At 38.9% G+C, this 18,470-nt stretch overlaps 2 protein-coding genes and 1 long non-coding RNA gene across 3 annotated transcripts in view; 1 reads left to right on the forward strand and 2 right to left on the reverse strand.

The window, feature by feature from the left end:
* LOC110094289 overlaps positions 1 to 16,858 on the reverse strand; it is a 37,149-nt gene extending 20,291 nt beyond the window's left edge. The window contains exons 1-5 of the mRNA XM_020819483.2: positions 16,457 to 16,858; positions 15,630 to 15,702; positions 15,396 to 15,532; positions 14,818 to 15,183; positions 13,364 to 14,712 (exon numbers count right to left, since the gene is read on the reverse strand). Coding sequence (XP_020675142.1) covers positions 13,364 to 14,712; positions 14,818 to 15,183; positions 15,396 to 15,532; positions 15,630 to 15,702; positions 16,457 to 16,621 — 2,090 coding nt within the window. The 5' untranslated portion in view covers positions 16,622 to 16,858. The remainder of the gene's footprint in view (positions 1 to 13,363; positions 14,713 to 14,817; positions 15,184 to 15,395; positions 15,533 to 15,629; positions 15,703 to 16,456) is intronic.
* Positions 573 to 8,545, forward strand: LOC114580325. Its single transcript, XM_028697506.1, has 2 exons — positions 573 to 7,229; positions 7,272 to 8,545. Exons 1-2 carry the CDS (start codon positions 6,896 to 6,898, stop codon positions 8,261 to 8,263), a joined length of 1,326 nt encoding a protein of 441 aa, XP_028553339.1. The 5' UTR covers positions 573 to 6,895; the 3' UTR covers positions 8,264 to 8,545.
* LOC114580327 lies at positions 15,973 to 16,426 on the reverse strand. Its single transcript, XR_003701688.1, has 2 exons — positions 16,321 to 16,426; positions 15,973 to 16,214 (listed from the first exon to the last, which is right to left on the reverse strand). It is a non-coding gene; the product is annotated as an uncharacterized LOC114580327 (long non-coding RNA).
* Positions 16,859 to 18,470: the final 1,612 nt, after the last annotated feature.

Here is an 18,470-nt window from a genome sequence, read left to right on the forward strand (position 1 = left end):
TTGGTGCCGTGAGTTTCCTATGATTTCCGAAAAAGAATTTATGCTGGGTTGTTTTTCCGAAATGGCTTGGGCTGTTTTCAAAATGGCTTTTGGAAATCCTATGGAACATAATGCTTGGGATGAAGTGTGAATTCATTAAGGTGGCTTTTGGCATTCCTTTTCTTTGCCTATAAAAATGAGAAGATGTTATGAAGAAAGGGAGTTGAGTTGATATTTGTGAACATATTTGCTATTAACCTGCGGGTTTATTCGGAAATCCTGCGGGCTCTTTCCAACCTTCGTTTCTCATCCCCTCCGGAAATCCTGCGGGCTCTTTCCACCCTTTCTTCTCAGGCTTCTAACCTCTTTCGTCTCTCCGCAAGTGCCACTCCATCTGTATCCTTCTTCTCAAAGTAAAGCAACTTTAGGGTGTCGTATCAGAGTTGATTTGAAGCATCTGTTGAAGAAATTGGCCAATCTTGCAGTGGTGGACCATCGGTTTGCTAGTTCTATGTACTTTACTTATTTAACCTACAAATTCGATGCATGTGAGGAACCCGCTCTGACGGTTGTCTGAGGATAGCGTCTTTTTAAGTTTCTTTATTTCTTTAAAATCTCCAAGCATCTTTTGTTGTGTTTGTCAAGTTTTGGGTCGTTTGAGTTTATTTAACAAAGTTTGTTTTAAGTTCTACTCATTGTGTCAGTTTTCTTCTTGTGTGTCTTTTGTGTTCAAGAAATATAGGGTTCCCTAAATCCCTTGTCTACATCAACAATTTAGAAGTGAAACTGGCATCTCTGCCTGAAACTATAGATTTTGGAATTCCATGCAATCTTACAATTTCTTCAACATATGGTTTTGCAAGCTTTTCCACTGAATCTGTCTGTCGGATTGGTACGAAATGAGCTAACTTAGTTAATATGTCAATAACCACCCATATTACATCTTGACTCTGTCTTGACCTGGGTAATCCAATCACAAAATCCATTGCAATGTCTTCCCATTTCCACTCAGGTATAAGTAAAGGTTGTAGTTGACCACTTGTCTTTTGATGTTCTGCTTTAATCATCTAACAGGGAATACATTTTGCTATAAATTCTGCAACACTCCTCTTTAATCCTGGCCACCAAAACAACCCTCTAAGTTCTTGATACATCTTTGTACTTCCCGGATGAATTTCATATGTTGAGAGATGAGCTTCCTGCAATATCTCTTCTCTTAAGCTTCCAATATTTGGAATACAGATCTTGCCTTTATACTTTAATAATCCTTCTACATCCATAACAAAATTTTCTAATTATCATGCTTGCACTTTCTTTATGATGGTCTGAAATTTTTCATCTTGAGGCAAAGCATTGAGCACTATATCTTTCAAAGTAGATTGGATCACTAGTTAATTTAAGAACATATCTTTAGTCTCTTTCTGATTGACCACTGAAATCTCTAACTTTTTCATTTTTATGATTATCTGTTCCTGTTAGGTGATTAGCCAATTTGCATATTCAAGAGCTTTTCTACTAAGTGCATCTGCAACCATATTTGCCATTCTAGGATGATGCTGTATGTCTAAGTCATAATCCTTAATAAGCTCTAACCACCTTCTCTGTCTCAAATTAAGCTCTTTTTGATTGAAAATGTATTTGAGACTCTTACGATATATAAACACTTCGCATCTGACCCCATATAGGTAATGTCTCCATATTTTGAGTGCAAAAACTACAGCTGTCAGTTCTAAATCATGAGTGAGGTAGTTCCTTTCATGAATTTTCAACTGTTTGAAGAATAGGCCACCACTCGACCATGCTGCATCAATACACATCCAATTCCCCTTAAGGAAGCATCACATAAAATTTGGAATCCTTCTGAGTCTGTTGAAATTGTCAAAATCGGGGCAGTCATTAAGCAATTCTTTAATTTTTGAAAAACTCCTTCACACTGGTCACTCCATTCAAACTTTATTGCCTTTTGAGTTAATCTGGATAATGGCGTTGCAATTTGAGAGAATCCCTCTACGAACCTCCTGTAATAACCCGCAAGACCCAGAAAACTTCTCACCTCAGAAACTGTTGTTGTTCTTGACTAATCTGATATGGCTTGAATTTTATTCTGATCAATTGAAATACCTTCACCATTAATCATATGTCCAAGAAATGTTACAATGCTCAGCCAAAATTCACACTTTGAAAATTTTGCATACAACTTATTCTCCTTTAATGTCTGCAACACTGCTCGTAAATGACTTGAATGGCTCTCTTAATTTCTTGAATAAATCAAAATGTCATCGATAAACACAATCACAAATATGTCCATAAATGGCTTAAGAATTCTGTTCATCAAATTCATAAATACAGCAGATGCACTTGTCACTCCAAATGGCATTACCACAAACTTGGAGTGGTCATATCTGGTTCTAAAAGCTGTCTTTGCTATATCTTCTTCCTTAATTCGTAGCTGATGGTATCCAGATCTCAAATTAATTTTAGAGAAAACTGAAGCTCCTTCCAGTTGATCAAAAAGATCATCAATCATGGGCAATGAATATTTATTCTTAACAGTAAGCTTATTCAGTTCTCTATAATCTATGCACATTTTGAAGCTCCCATCTTTCTTCTTTATAAACAATACTAGAGCTCCCCATGGTGAGGAACTTGGCCTGATAAACCCCTTATCTAGCAATTCTTGTAACTGACTTTTCAGCTCCTGTAACACTTTGACTTCCATCCTGTAAGGTGCCCTTGCCACTGGTTCTAAACCCGGCATCAATTCAATAGTAAAGTCTATATCTCTTTTTGGTGGTAATCCTAGCAGATCATCCAAAAACACCTCTGGATACTATTTGATTACAGATATATCTTTCAACTCTTTAACTTCCTTATTTGTATCATTTACTTGAGCAAGAAAACACTGACATCCCTTGAATACAAATTTGTATGCTTTCATATAGATGATTATCATTGAAGAAACTCTTCTCTCCATAGAATTTCAACTCTCTTTCTCCAGGAAAATTAAACTTTATAATTTTCTTGTTCCAGTAAATAATCACAAAGTGCCTTGATAACCAATCCACTCCCAATATCATATCAAATTCTTGCAATGGTAAAACATTCATTGTGTCTTCAAACTCTCTTTCATTTATTTTGAAAGTCACTTCACATACACCTTTTACATTCATAATTGATCCATTTGGCATTAGAACTTCCAAAATAACACTTGTCTCATAAACATTCAGTCCAACTGTTTTAACAAATTCTTCTGAAATAAAGGAAAGTGAAGCTCCCGTATCAAAAAGAATCCGTACATGCTTTCATGCACCATTATCATACCTATAAAAATTACATACATAAAAAAACATAAACACACATTATTCCTTTAATAATGTTTTCATAATACAATTTATTCATTTTTCATTATTCATTATAATCACTTCAGGTGAATCCTTAGCATCATTCTGATTTCTGAGTCAGCGCATATAATATAGGCAGCGTATTCTTTTGGTTTTGACTTGATCCTGGAGTAAAAGCAGTTGATTCTATTGTTCTTGGTCTTCCAACATTCCTCTGAGATTCGATATTTACCTTTGACTCTCCTGCTGGTCTTTGACCTAAAGTAGGATAGTTCTTAGCTATATAACCCGGTTAATGACACCAAAAGCAAGTATTGTACCAGATAAACATTCACATTTATGCTGTCTTCCACACTTGCTGCAACTATTAGAACTTCCAAAATAACACTTGTCTCATAAACATTCAGTCCAACTGTTTTAACAAATTCTTCTGAAATAAAAGAATGTGAAGCTCCTCCTGTATCAAAAAGAATCCGTACAGGCTTTCCTTGCACCATTATCATACCTATAAAAATTGCATACATAAAGAAACATAAACATACATTATTCCTTTAATAATGTTTTCATAATACAAATTTATTCATTTTTCATTATTATCACTTGTAATCACTTCAGGTGAATCCTTGGCATCATTCTGATTTTTGAGTCAGCGCATATACTATAGGCAGCGTATTATGTCGGTTTTGACTTGATCCTGGAGTAGAAGCAGTTGATTCTATTATTCTTGGTCTTCCAACATTCCTCTAAGATTCGATATTTACCTTTGACTCTCCTGCTGGTCTTTGCCCTAAAGTAGGACAGTTCTTAGCTATATTACCCGGTTAATGACACCAGAAGCAAGTATTGTACCAAATAAACATTCACATTTATGCTGTCTTCCACACTTGCTGCAACTATTCACACTTAAACTGTCACTGCTGCTGGACTTTGTCTTTTCCAATTAAATTTTCCACATTGTGAAATAGACTTGCTATGCGAATCCTGGGGGGCTTCCATAATTTCACCACTTTTCCTTTTCTGAAAATCAGTCTCCTTTGAGTATTCTGCAGATCCACTTCTATCTTTCTATCCCTTTCAAATAATACTGAATAATTTTCAATCCCTAATGAAACAAGAGGCTGTCTAATTGCATCCTTCAATCTAGCTAAAAATTGATGGCATTTATCTTCCATAGTATGTACTAATTGAGGAGCATATCTGACTAATGTAGTAAATTCAACTTCATACTGCCCTTGTATCAATCTCATAAACTTGTCCTGCATCTGCCTCCTCACAGAAGGAGGTACGAACCAATCCCTGAACACCTGAGTAAAATCATTCCACTTAATTTGCATGTCAGGTATTCCTTCAAACTTATCTTGATACAGCCCTCTCCATCACCTTTCAGCTTCTCCTTCTAGTGTAAAGGTTACCAAGGAAACTTTCCTCTCTTCTGAACAGTGCATTCCTTCTAATATATTTTCAATCCTCAGCAATCAATTTTCAGCCTCTATTGGTCTCTCTACTCCCTTGAATAATGGTGGTCTCATATCCTGAAACAATTTCATATACTTATCCATAACCAATCCACCACCACTACTACTCCCCGATGATTGATTTCTTGAATCTTGAATCAGATGAGTCACAGCTGTCATCATTTGAGCCAATGCATCAGGGTTAACAGGAACATTAGGTGTTGTTCTTTCTACTTCTTCCTCTTCTTTATACTCATTTTGGTTCCTGTTGGCCATAACATAATTATTTAACATTAAAATTATTAATAATCATCATAATGGCTCTTTCAGTATGATTCATATTTTAACCTTGCCCTGATACCACTTTTATCACAACCCGGCCCGGATGCTCGATCTAATGAGACGGGTACGAAAAAGTCGAACGATATTAGATTTCCATCAATATAATAATAACTCATCAAGATAAACTTTTCTATTAACTGAAGAGTCACTAACACACAAATCATAAATTACCTGTTGTCATTTGCACGCCGCTTTCTGTAGACAAATTTTTCTCTTTCAGTCATTTCTTTTTCTTAGGAGACTTACCTGAAACATTAAACTCGTGGGTTGAGTTTACTAAGTAAACTCAGTGGGTAATTCTCATCATCAATTAATATACATAAAATTTACTAAAATACAATAAAATTTACCTTTACATTGTTGTACTGTTGCTTTACTTTATTCATTTCCTTCTATTTGTTTCATTTAAACATATCTTATTATACAAATCTCATTATAAAAATAATCCATCATATTTATTTATAAAATTCCTTTAATCTATATTCCTTTTCCTTTTCCTTTTTAATTTCTACAGGAACACCGTCTAAATGTACTCAAAGGTACAATCATTTTCATTTCCTTTTTTCTTTCCATTACCTTTTCCCTTTTAACGTGCACCGATACATTGCTTCCCCAGCCAATACCATACGAAGGTGAACTCCTGTATACTCTGTATGCATAACATTTTCCCTTTTCCTTTGATTCATTCATTATGTTATCATTTTATATTCTTATAATTGTATACATGTATCATATATATACATATATATCTATGGTTTATCCATATTTTATCTATGCTTTTCATCTTCTAATTTCTTTCCATTTGTTTTCTTTCACAAATTGACACTTTCTTATTCTTAAAGCTTCAATCGTTTTCAATCAACGCATTTAAAATTCTCTATAAGAATTAATTAGTTACATGTACTATTACTTCCAGATTTGCAATGAAAATAAAATAATGAAAATTTATGCATATAAATTACCCGCTTTAATACTTCCAAATTTTCGATCCTTGGAGCAACCCCAACTTCGAGTTCCTACAACATCCACAAAATATAACTTCTATAAAAGCATGCTCTCATAACAAAGTTGAATTAAATTTGTATGCTAGAAGAGTCACTTACAAAAGGAAAAATGAGGATTTACTCAAAATCCCTAAATCCTTCTCTCCCAAAATTCTGTTAGACCGGCCCAGGATGGGCCGGTTGGACCGGTCCAACAGAGACCGGTCCACTGCTACGCAAGACGGGCTGGGCGAAAACGACAGCAAGAGGCGGAGCTTCCTGTGGACACCACGTGGGATTAATTTTGATTTGGGAGGGAGAAATTTGAATGAGGGGGCTGTTTTAGGAAATCCATTATTGTCATTTATGATTATTTTTGTTTAATTAGGAGATTGGGGGGGAAATTAGGATCATCTTGAATTTGAAGGAGAAGTTTGAGATCTCTTGGTGTTCTTGGGCTCTAGGGTTTGCTAGAGACTTGTGGAGAGTTGTTCTTTCTCTCGAATTGAAGAACGTTGTATCTTTCTTTGTTTTGCTTTCATTGCTAGTGAAATACAAGTCGTTTCATGCGTTTTCTCTCAGATTTCCCTGTTTTCCTGCTGTTTTCTCTACTGTGGACAGTAGTTTGCTGGTGTAAATTTATTGGTTTGGATTAGAATTACTTGTGAACTAAGAAATTCCTATCAAATTGGTATCAGAGCATCGTCGTGGGACTTGTGGCGGCTGAAAATCAGGAATTTCAACGGATTTTTGGAGGGATTCAAAGGGAGATTTCCGGTTTCTCGCGGAAGATAAGATGGCCGGAAAGAAGGTGAAAGTATTGGAAGGCGAGTTCGAACAACTAAAGACAGAACTGGAGGGAAAGTTCTTGGAAATCTCCACCAACAATGACAGGTTGGAAGGGAGGTTCGCGGCGATGGAAGAGATGATGAAGAAATTACTGGAGATGAAGACGAATCCGACGGCGTCGAAAGCAAGAGAGACTGTCGGTGACCTTGGCGTGGGAGGAAATCCGAACCCGCTTCGGGGGAGGAGGAATCCGGCAGTAGAGATCCTTGAGGGAGAGGACGACATGCCACCTCTAGAGCCACTTTCTAGAGAGGAGATGAGCATGGGAAATGATCGTCGAGGTGCTGATTTTCAACGTTGAGGTGCTGATTTTCAGCGTCGAGGTGCTGATTTTGAAGGCAGGAGGGGGGAATATGAGGGAAGTACAAATTTTGGCGAAAGAAGAGAAGAATATCAGCGTCGAGGTGCTGATTTTGAAAGGGGAAGAGGAGAATATGATGACGGATTCGGATACCAATGTCGGAGGGAGGACCGGGACACTTGGGGAGCACCTCATCTCCGAGGAATGGGAGGTTATGGAGAGTACCGGGGTAACGGAAGGGATCCGAAGGTGAGGAAGTTGAAGATGCCCATCTTTGAGGGGGAAGATGGCCACGGCTGGATATACAAGGTGGAGCGTTACTTTGTTGTCAACAGATTGACAGACGATGAGAAGCTGACGGCAGCAGGATTGTGTCTGGAGGGAAAGGCGTTGGCCTGGTATCAGTGGCGAGACAGGAGAGAGCCTATCAGGAATTGGAGAGAGTTCAAGGATTGTTTATTAGAGCGTTTCCGAGCCGATGGTGGAGGAGACTTCTATGAGCAATTCTTTGCTCTGACTCGGGAGGGGACTGTGGCTGACTATCGGGACATATTCGAGTATTTGGCTAGCCGTTTGGATCACATCTCAGAATCAGCCCTAGAGGGAAATTTCATGAAGGGGCTCAAACTAGAGATACGAACAGCTGTCAGAGTGTTCGAGCCAAGGAATTTAGGCAAGGCTATGGAACTTGCACAATTGGTGGAAGATCAGAAGAGATCAGAAAGAGGAGCTCGAGGCAACTACTCAGGGGGATCATACAAGATGACTACTGCGGTATTACCCTCCAAAGGGGTAGCGCCAGGCGGTCAGAAGGAAGCACCCAAGGAAAAGACTGGAGGAGGAAATGGGGGACAGTTCAAAAGGCTGACCGAAAAAGAAATGCAGGACAAGAGAGCAAAGGGGTTGTGCTACAGATGCGATGAAAAGTACATGCCTGGGCACAGGTGCAATGACCGATCTCTTCAGGTTCTCCTCGTTTGTGAAGATGAGGAAGACGAAGAGAGGTGGAAATGACCCCGAGGTGGAGGAGGATGAGAAGTTGCATCTGGATGTAACAGAAGTCTCTCTGAACTCAGTAGTGGGGCTCACTTCGAGTCACACTATGAAGGTGAAAGGAGAGATCTCTGGTCGCGAGGTTGTGGTGTTGATAGACAGTGGAGCGACACACAATTTCATTTCCACCCAGATTGTCGATGCGATGGGGATGGAGCTAGTGGATACCGGAGGTTACGGGGTAATGATGGGCACCGGAAAGGTGGAGATGGGTCGCGGTGTCTGCCGAGGAGTAGTATTGAAGATTCAAGGGATCCAGGTAGAGAGCTCCTTTCCCTTGGAATTGGGGAGTACGGATGTCATCCTTGGGATGAAATGGCTGCAGACACTGGAGAGAACCAAAATCAATTGGGGAACCCTAAGGATGGAGATGGTGGTAGGGCAGAAAGAGGACGATTCAGGGTGATTCCGGGCTGACCAAGACAGGGGTTTCTCTCAAATCCCTCATTAGGAACCATTCGTGAGGAAGGAGGCTTCTTAGAGAGTATACAGCCGACTGAAGGAGTCAGTTGGAGAAGGAAAGGCAATGTTCCTCTGCGGTACAGCGCATCATAACCAGTTCGCGAAGTCTTTCAACCACCCCAGGGGTTACCTTCCTCAGAGGAGTTGGAGCATGCCAAATTACTCTGAAGAAGTGAGACTCCGATCACGTCCGCCTTCGCTATCCCCAGATTCAGAAAGATGAGATTGACAAGATTGAACCAGGAAATGCTGGAGCAGAGACTTATCAGACCCAGCAACAGCCTTTTTCAAGTCCAGTTCATCCTAGTCAAGAGGAAGGATGGGAGTTGAAGAATTTTGTGTGGATTTCAGGCTCTGATAAAGGCACTGTACTAGACAAATCCCAATTCCTGTGATTGATGCAGCTATTAAGACGCAGCTACAGTGGTGCAGTGATGTTCTCTAAGCTAGATCTAAAATCTGTACCACCAGATCAGGCATGAAGGAGGCTGATGTTCCAAAGACAGCGTTAGGACTCATGAAGGGCCACTTATGAGATTTCTCCGGTAATGCCCTTTGGATTGACTAACGCTCTGACAACAATTCAATCCTTGATGAATTCGGTATTCCAAGCAGAGCTCCTTAGGAAGTTTCTCCTATGTCTTTTTCGATGATATCCTGTGTAACAGCAAGACTGTGGAGGAGCATTGGGTGCATTTGAGAGTGGTATTTGGAGATGTGCTTCAGGCACCACGTTGAAAGCCAATCTAAAGAGTGCAGCTTTGCCTCAGGCAAGTGTGAGAATACTTGAGGACATGTGGTGATCTCAAGGGTGGCAGCGGATCAAACTAAAATTGAGGCCATGCAGAAATGCCCCTGCCTAGGAACCCAGGGAATGAGGGTGTTCTAGGATTGACTGGATATTATAGGAAGTTCGTGAAGGGGTACAGACCATTTGCCTGCAACTTGAGCTGAGCAGCTGAAGAAGGATACGAATTTTTCCTAGGAGAGGCAAGCCACCCTTAAGCTTTCGAGAGATGTGAAGGAAGCCATGAGACGGTCCTGTTCTAGCTCTTCCAGCTTTGATCAGGCTTTTTGTAATTAGAGACAGATGCCTCAGGATATCAAGGCTAGGGGCGTGCTGACTGCAGAATCACAGGCCAGTAGCAATACCTTCACAAGTGCTTCAGCCAGACGCTAAGATTGAAGTCAGTATGGAAGAAGTTGATGGCATTGTTTTGCGAATCCAAAAATGGCGGCTGTATCTCTTGGAAGACATTCATTGTACGACTGATCAGAGAGAGCTTGAAGTATTTGTTAGAGCAGAGGATGGTAACACGGAAGAGCACCAGAGGCTGGTTATCCAAACTATTAGGCTATGCATTTTTGAGATCCAATAAGGCCTGTTTGGAGATAAGGCGGAGCAGTGCTTTTATCCAAATGCGTTGGGGAGTTCAGGGAGTTGGTTTGTGTCAGCACCATTCGATAGTAGACTGGGGGCCTTAAAGAGAAAGTATGTCTGAGCGGAGAAGACTGAGGAAGATCAGGAGGATCTGGAAGAAGGACAGAAGCAGTCATGCCTGGTTACTACATTGATGGGGGAGATATTGTATCAAGGGAGTTCGTGATTCCACGAATTCCATACACATTCCCCAATCTGTTGCAGGAAATTTCATGGAAGCTCAGGATCGGAGGCACTCAGAGCTTCAGAAGACATATAGGAGGCTGGCAACGAAACTCTACTGGAAAGGAATGCTTTATAGATCGTGGAGAGATGATGGCGCAGTTGTGAGTTCTGTCAAGGAAGACAAATACTATGGTCAATAGCTCCAGGAGGTTACTACAACCATTGGCACTTCCAAACAGAGTTTGGAGGAAGTGTCCAGGATTTCAATTGATGCTTACCAAGGTCGAAGGATTCACGGTCATACTGGTGGTGGTGGACAGGCTCAGGCAAGTATGCACCTTCATTCCTCTAAACGACATCCTTACACGCGGTGTCGTGGCTGCGGCATTTATCAGGGAGGTTGGGTCAGGCTGCATAGGGAATTCCGAATCTTATTGTGTCTAATCAGAGACAAAGTAGTTCCTACAACCCAATTCTTGAAGAGTCTGTTCAGGATGCAAGACAGCGGTCCTCAAGAAGAAGCACCGCCTACCATCCACAGAGCGAATGGGCAACGGAGTGGTGACGAATTTGGAAAGCTTACGTTGAGGGTTTGTTTCAGAGTACACCGGCGGATGTGGGCAAGTGGCTACCTTGGCAGAATATTGGTACAATTAAACATCGTACCATCTGCCTCTCAGATGACCCCATGGCATAGAGTGCCTGTATGGAGGGATCCCGACACTTAGTGCACATCGGGAAAGGAAGTACACCGGGCTCGACAGTTGAGCAGCTAATGGGGAAAGGGAAAGGTGGCTGAGATAGAATTAAAGAAGATCTGATGAGTGCTGAACAGATCATGAGAAAGGCAGATTCACACAGAGAGAACATGCAGTTTGAAGTGGAGAGACGGTATTCCTAAAAACTAGTGACCTACAGGCAAAAGGAAGTAGCGAAGGAAAGGAATGAGAAATTGGCGCAAAGATATTTTGGCCCTACGAAGTGTTGGACAAGATCGGAGCAGTGGCGTATCGTCTGAAGTTGTCCTCTTCTGCTACCATACACCCAGTGTTCCAGTGTCACAGCTGAGGAGCGCATTATGGGAACAGGTAGCTAGTGCGAAGCTAACCAGCATCTTTGACGAGGAGTTAGAGGTGATCATGGAACCTATGGAGTTGCAAGGAGTGAGGATTGATAAAAAAAAGGAAACAAGGAGGTGTATAGTTAAATGGAAAGAATCTTCCCGATTACGAAGCTACTTGGGAGCCTTATGAAATTGTGAAGCAACAATTCCCCAATTTTCACCTTGAGGACAATGTTGAAGTTTTTGGGAGGGGAGTAAATGTAGACTGGCCCAGGATGGCCCGATTGGACAGTCCAACAGAGACCGATCACACTGCTACGCGAGACGGCTGGGCGGAAACGGCAGCAAGAGGCGGAGCTTCCTGTGGACACCACGTGGGATTAATTTTGATTTGGGAGGGAGAAATTTGAATGAGGGGGCTGTTTTAGGAAATCCATTATTGTCCTTTATGATTATTTATGTTTAATTAGGAGATTGGGAGGGAAATTAGGATCATCTTGAATTTAAAGGAGAAGTTTGAGATCTCTTGGTGTTCTTGGGCTCTAGGGTTTGCTAGAGACTTGTGGAGAGTTGTTCTTCCTCTCGAATCGAAGAACGTTGTATCTTTCTTTGTTTTGCTTTCATTGCTAGTGAAATACAAGTCGTTTCTTGCATTTTCTCTCAGATTTCCCTGTTTTCCTGCTGTTTTCTCTGCTGTGGACAGCAGTTTGCTGCTGTAAATTTATTGGTTTGGATTAGAATTACTTGTGAACTAAGTAATTCCTATCAAATTCCTTCCCCTTGCCTTCGATTCCTTCTTTTATCTTCAATTTAATGTTTCTAATGATTAGAGAAATAATTAGGAATCAATTTATACAAAAATTTGCAAAACAAATCTTTTCCCTCTTTTCCTCGTTGTTCCTCTCGCTCGATGAAACTTCTCCCAAATTTGTCTCTCCTTTAACTGTGGGAATGAAAAGGAGTTGATTATTCTTATCCTTTAACGTGATCGATCGCTAAAATTGGAAAAAAAAATGAACTTACCTCGCTCTCCCGCATATAGCCGACCGTCCGCTCCTTTAACAGAAACTTTCCTTCTCAAGATTTCTCTTACCGGAAAGAGTGAACCAACTATATCTTATGAGAGCAGTCGTTAATTTATTCCTACGAACGCGATCCTTTCTTCAGAATCGCAAACCGACCCTCCCGTGCTCGCGATTGACTCGCCTCTATCGCGGTTTGTCTGCCTGCTTCGTTCCCCTAAATCAATTTTTAAGAGAAGCTGGCCAGTTCAATTGAACCGGCCCAGCTAAACCGACCATTACAACTGTTCTAGTTGTTAATCGTAGGATTTGTGTGACTCGTGGATAAGTACCTATTGTTTTGGTTATTATTTTATTGTTTCCTATCAATATTTGTAATTGTTTGCTATTACTTTATCAATAATTGAAAAGTCACTTAAATCAGCCCTTGATCTCCATTATATTATAATTGCTAAGCTTGTCAATTCATTATTATTCCTAAGCAATTCTTGAATCTAGCATATGTTTCACATCAGAAATATGAGATACAATGATCAAAATAAGACAGTTCAACAAAATATAAATAAATTTAGTTTGAAATAAGTTCATTAATCAATTTAATTCAAATATTTTAAGCAGTCAAGTAATTCATTTGTATCGAGGCAAATATACATAAATTTCCAAATTACCATATTTGGACAAAATATTTTATGTTCACATTGTTAACAAACTTTTTTCAAGTGACATTATAAGTTAGATATTCCATAACTAAAGAAATTTTCACGAAGATAAAATATCATATCAGCTGCCTGCGCATTTCAACTTAATTGCGGTTTTACTTTGAGAGTTCGTTCTTTCCAAAATATGATGAAAACTCTAAGAAAAAGGAGATGGGGTTATGTTTAAAGATCACACGAAAAGAAACTTACAGCCAAAATTGCATGCTGCATTGCCATTTCTTTGGAAGGCTTTCGGGATTGATTCCATATGGTAAAAGGCGCCATTGTTGGCATATGTCACAACATACCCAATTATCCTCTATAAAAACTAAAGCATTGATCGCAGAAACTGAATTGTTGTTTGGGACAGCATCATTCATGGGTGCTGGTACATCATTGGTGGGTCCAGTATTAAGAAGACTTTCAACCTTGCTAACTTCTGATTTTTCCCTTGATTTTTCAGCAGATCTTGAGGAACCTAAAACATGTCTCACGTTCTCAACTTGTTGGGCGTGAGCACTCATAAAAAGCTCACTTTGAGATTCAGTATTGCGACCTTTATTCAATTTCTTCTGTGACTTAGATATTTTAGACTTGGTTTCTAAATGTGCACCTTTCAGATGAGATGTCTTCTTTATTCCTTTAGGTTCCACAGGAAGTACAGTGCTCTCTTTTTCTTTGTTTGGCACACCAAATAGTGTGCCAAAATTTTGACTTTGCTTAATATTTTTTTCATCCTCAAATGTTTGATCTTTGGCTTGCACCATCTTGAAAACATTTTTTTCTTTCGAACAAGTTTTCTGATGAGCTTGCACTCTTACATGTTCCTCACAAAAAACACTACAATCCTTCCTCATCCTATATTTATCAGAATCCCCTCTCTTTTTATCAGGATTTTTCTGGGACTTACTCTTGCTTTTTCTGCATATGTCAAATTTATAATTTTTTTCTTCAAAAACTTTATCAGTAAAATGTGTGTTTGAATATGCATTTCCCTTTGAGGGAATGATTTCCTTGTCTGAATAATCCATTCCCATGCTATTATTGAGCTCTAAGTGGTTATCCTTTCTTAAATCAAGTGCATGAACTCCTTCCATCATCGCTATGTTATTTTGCTCATTATGAATATCAAACACCTTACTACATTCTTTTGTGGAATTACCACCGAGGTATGTCTCCTCTTTTACATCTACAGACTGAACATTGGATGGCAATGACATATCTTGGGCACTCAAAGCAACGTTTTGGGCTGCTGGCGTTTTGCTTCCAATTTCATTCTTCAAGTACATAGTTATTACATCCTCGCAAGTAAGCCCATGAGCTTGTACTAACTTTTGACCCTTCTCTCTGGATTTTTTTTCCTTGTTTGTTAGATCTCTAACACCTTTTGAAGCCAAAGTTGTATTGGATGAAGCAATAAAATTTTCTGGCAAAACTTTATGTGTCATGCTTCTCTTGAAGTTTTTACTAGAAGTGTCTTCTCTCTCAATTAAATGGAGTGGAGTAGCAGAAAGAGGTGAAAGAAAATAATTGCCTGGAACTGGAAAGCATGTCATGATCTGCTCCGTTAAATTTAAGAAACAATAAAGTAATCTGGTTAGAGAAATTTGCCAATGCCTGCTATTCAACAAATAATTCAAATAATTCATTAAAATTCAATTAACCTGAAGAACTGTGGATGGAGATTCACAAAGCGTAACAGGTAATTCAGGAGAAAGCTCCCTAATTCCAACTGGACTATCTTCGGGGGACGGAGATGGAGAAACATCAAGTCCCAATTTACTGTAAATTTCAGGCTTATTTCTAGTCGAGACAATCTCGGGTCCAACCTTAATCCGCACCTTCAGCGACTTAGGATCTCTACTCTCGGTTGACTGTCTAGTAGACTCATGCTGTGTAATACCTTCTATACTGCAGGAGCCAATGCAGCTGTCCCTTTTACCACATCTCTCGGTTGGTTGCACAGCAGATGCATTGTTGGCCTTAGGTAAGGATGCATTTGCAAGAACAGAAGCATTCTGACATGACACCTGTAACCATATATGTCATAAAACAATCAAGGTTAAAATGAAACCATACAGCAAAAGAGTACTAAACTGAAAAGTAACAATAAGACAAACTACGCAAAAAAATTTCCTTCACAGCAAAAGAGCATCAAAATGAAAAGTAATAATAATAAAATTTAAGAAAAGTACTTTTTCCTTTATAGTTAAAAGGAAGGAAAGATGGCGATCAAACTCACCTCAGGTTGCAAATAATACGGTGAGCTCAACATGCCTTGGCCTGGCACCTTAGCTGGGCTCTTAGGTTGCGACAACAAAATTGGAGGAGAACGCTGGTATGCCGGCAGAAATGAGCCATATCCCCCAAACTTGGCTCCTATCAAGAAATTAATTTCTCAAAGCATCATCTCAACATTAATATTCAACATTAAAATAATAATTCTCTGGTTTGCATTACATTAAATCTGGCTTACCCAAGTTCTCTGCTGATACACCACCTTCAAACTGTTTCTGGAAGTGCCCCAATACATGCTGAAGTTTTTCATCCTATATGGAGTTAAGACCAGCCATAAGGAACAATGCATTTATGCTATAAATTCTCTGAATGATTTTATACGTGTGCAATATTAATTTTAAGCTCAGGGGAGAGTAAGGAAGAATTTTCAACAGTAGTTAACAATAGGTGCATTCTCGCAACTCTCCACTATTACTCAAATTTAACAGCAATTCAACTCCTGTTTCCACATGCAAGCGATCACAGCCAAGGTTCAAAATTTATATTGTATTTTAAGCTTGGAACTAAAACTCAAATCAGCAAAATAAACTACATCTTGATTGACAGTTAACACAACAATATATATATAACAAAAGTACCAACTTTTGAAGACTACTTAACTTCTGTTTCCAGTCTATTTTTCACTTTTGTTTAAAGTATTTGAACCCTCATCATCTCTTTGAAGGTAGAGTGTAACAAAACCCGAGCTACTACTCATTTGCACCTTGATTTTCTAATTCGTAAAGCCAACACTTCGCTTAATAGTAAGCGTTAGGTAATAACACTGTCAACCAAACAATAGAAAATTCAATACAACTCAAAGATAAAAGAAATCCAGTACAAAAGAGAGTGAAGCCAACATCAGTAAAGATTTAGTATGGATAGCTGACCCAAATTTAACCGGGCAGCTCCTTCATAATCGTTCTACACCTCGCAAAAAGGTGTAATATTTTGAACCGATAGGGAAGCACCAGGTTCCTAATTGAAAATGAACTAAAACGAAGAGACTATAAGTAAGCTCCTTACGATGTAAGAGAGAGCATCGGGGTCGATGTCGTCCTCCTGCCCAGAATACGCTTCCCCTTCCTCAAGCTCGTTCACCTCCATCTCCTTTTTCTTTTCTCCTCCCCTCCCTTCCAAACCTAACGCTGATCTCCTCTTCCCCTCATTACTACGCCCCACGGAGAGCATCCAGTTGATCGAAATACACCCAGCAAGCAGTTACTCACAATTTCCTCTCACGCACAACCTCCAACAGCAAAAAAAACCTAAATTCACCGCGAATCGATCCCTGCTACGGTAAGATCCTTCGATCGTCGCCCAATCCGCCGGAATCCTAGATTATCGCCGACTTTCTCTTCGAGATTGTTGTTTTGCGCTCCCTCGGGCTTTCACCGTCTCCCTCTTGCGCATTCCGAAAATGTACTTTTTTTATCCTGACAGCTATCTACGTTTTTTTTTTTTTTTTTTTAACTTGTTGCACCGAAATTTACCTTCTACGTTTTACAGCTGCAGATTTCTTTTTATTATGTTATTTAACGTGCAGCTGCAAATTATTGCATTCATTTACCGAAAGCACAAATAGGTTCAGATATTAATAAAATATTGATAAATAATAAATAAAACGTAAGTAAAATATAGTTAAAGCATAGGTAAAGTATTGATAAAGCGCAATCTAAAGTGCAGCTGCAAATTATTGCATTCATTTACCGAAAGCACAAATAGATTCAGATATTAATAAAATATAGAAAAATAACAGATAAAACATAAGTAAAATGCAGTTAAATTATAGGTAAAGTGTTGGTAAAGCGCAATCTAAAGTGCAGTCAAAGTCCAACGTGGTATATTTTTATTGGATGTCCGAATCTATTATGCACGTCCGATGAGCAGGTGCAATAATTTGCTCTTCTTCATTGGATGGGCTGAGGTTGTCAGACCTGACCCGCTGTTTTTTGGGTTCTCGCACGTGCGTTTTTTTAAATCCTTGACGAGCCGAACAAAAACTCATCATCTTCTGGATATATTTCAAATACCTATCAATACCGAGCAAATACCAAGTTGTACCTAGTTTTTTCTAGCAATACCGAGCAAATACCTAGCAATACCGAGCAAATCCCTAGCAATACCGAGCAATACCGAGCAATACCGAGCAAATCCTGAGCAATACAGAGTTGTACCCAGTTTTTTCTAGCAATACCGAGCAAATACCTAGCAATACCGAGCAAATCCCTAGCAATACCGAGCAAATCCTGAGCAAATACTGAGTTGTACCGAGTTGTAAAAAACTCGGTACAACTCGGTATTTGCATTGTATTGGTCTTCACAGAGCTGTATTTCTCATTTTTGCAAAGCAATACCTAGCAAATACCGAGCAAATACCGAGCAATACCGAGAAAATCGCGAACATAGCAATACCTAGCAAATACCGAGCATCTACGGAATAAAAATATTTGCATATTTCTTATTTTATTAAATATTTTATAATGAATATTTTTATTATTTTCTTATATATATATATATATATATATATATATATTGTTATATATTATGTGTCAATTTTGTAAATTCGTTTTGAGAAAAATATAGTTAGGACATTCTAATTTTTTTCTCATAAAATATTCTGATTATGCTTGCTAATTACATTTAAAATAAAGTTTTTAATATTTTTTTAGGTACAAAAATAAAGTTTTTAATCATAAAATTAGGGAGAAGTATATTGTAAAAGAATATTCTCCTAATTCTAGTTAATCAATTCATGACTAAATTGGATCCAAAAAAATAGTAAAAGCTAAAACAAAATGGAGTTTAAAATTTTCCTTCCCCAAATTCTCTCAAACTCTCTATAGTACATAGTTCATGCTGCTAACAATACACCTTAAATTTGTGTAGAACTCAACCCTTAATATTAAAGTTATTAAACTAGATGGAAACACTCATAACTTCTCTAATTTATTTCTTGGAACACCAAAAGCCTTTATTTGATCATTACAATAAATATTCATAGTATTGAAAGAAGGAAAAAATAAAAGATAGAAAAATA

Source organism: Dendrobium catenatum, unplaced genomic scaffold (assembly GCF_001605985.2).
Source record: "Dendrobium catenatum unplaced genomic scaffold, ASM160598v2 fragScaff_scaffold_948, whole genome shotgun sequence".
NCBI classification, from domain to species: domain Eukaryota; kingdom Viridiplantae; phylum Streptophyta; class Magnoliopsida; order Asparagales; family Orchidaceae; genus Dendrobium; species Dendrobium catenatum.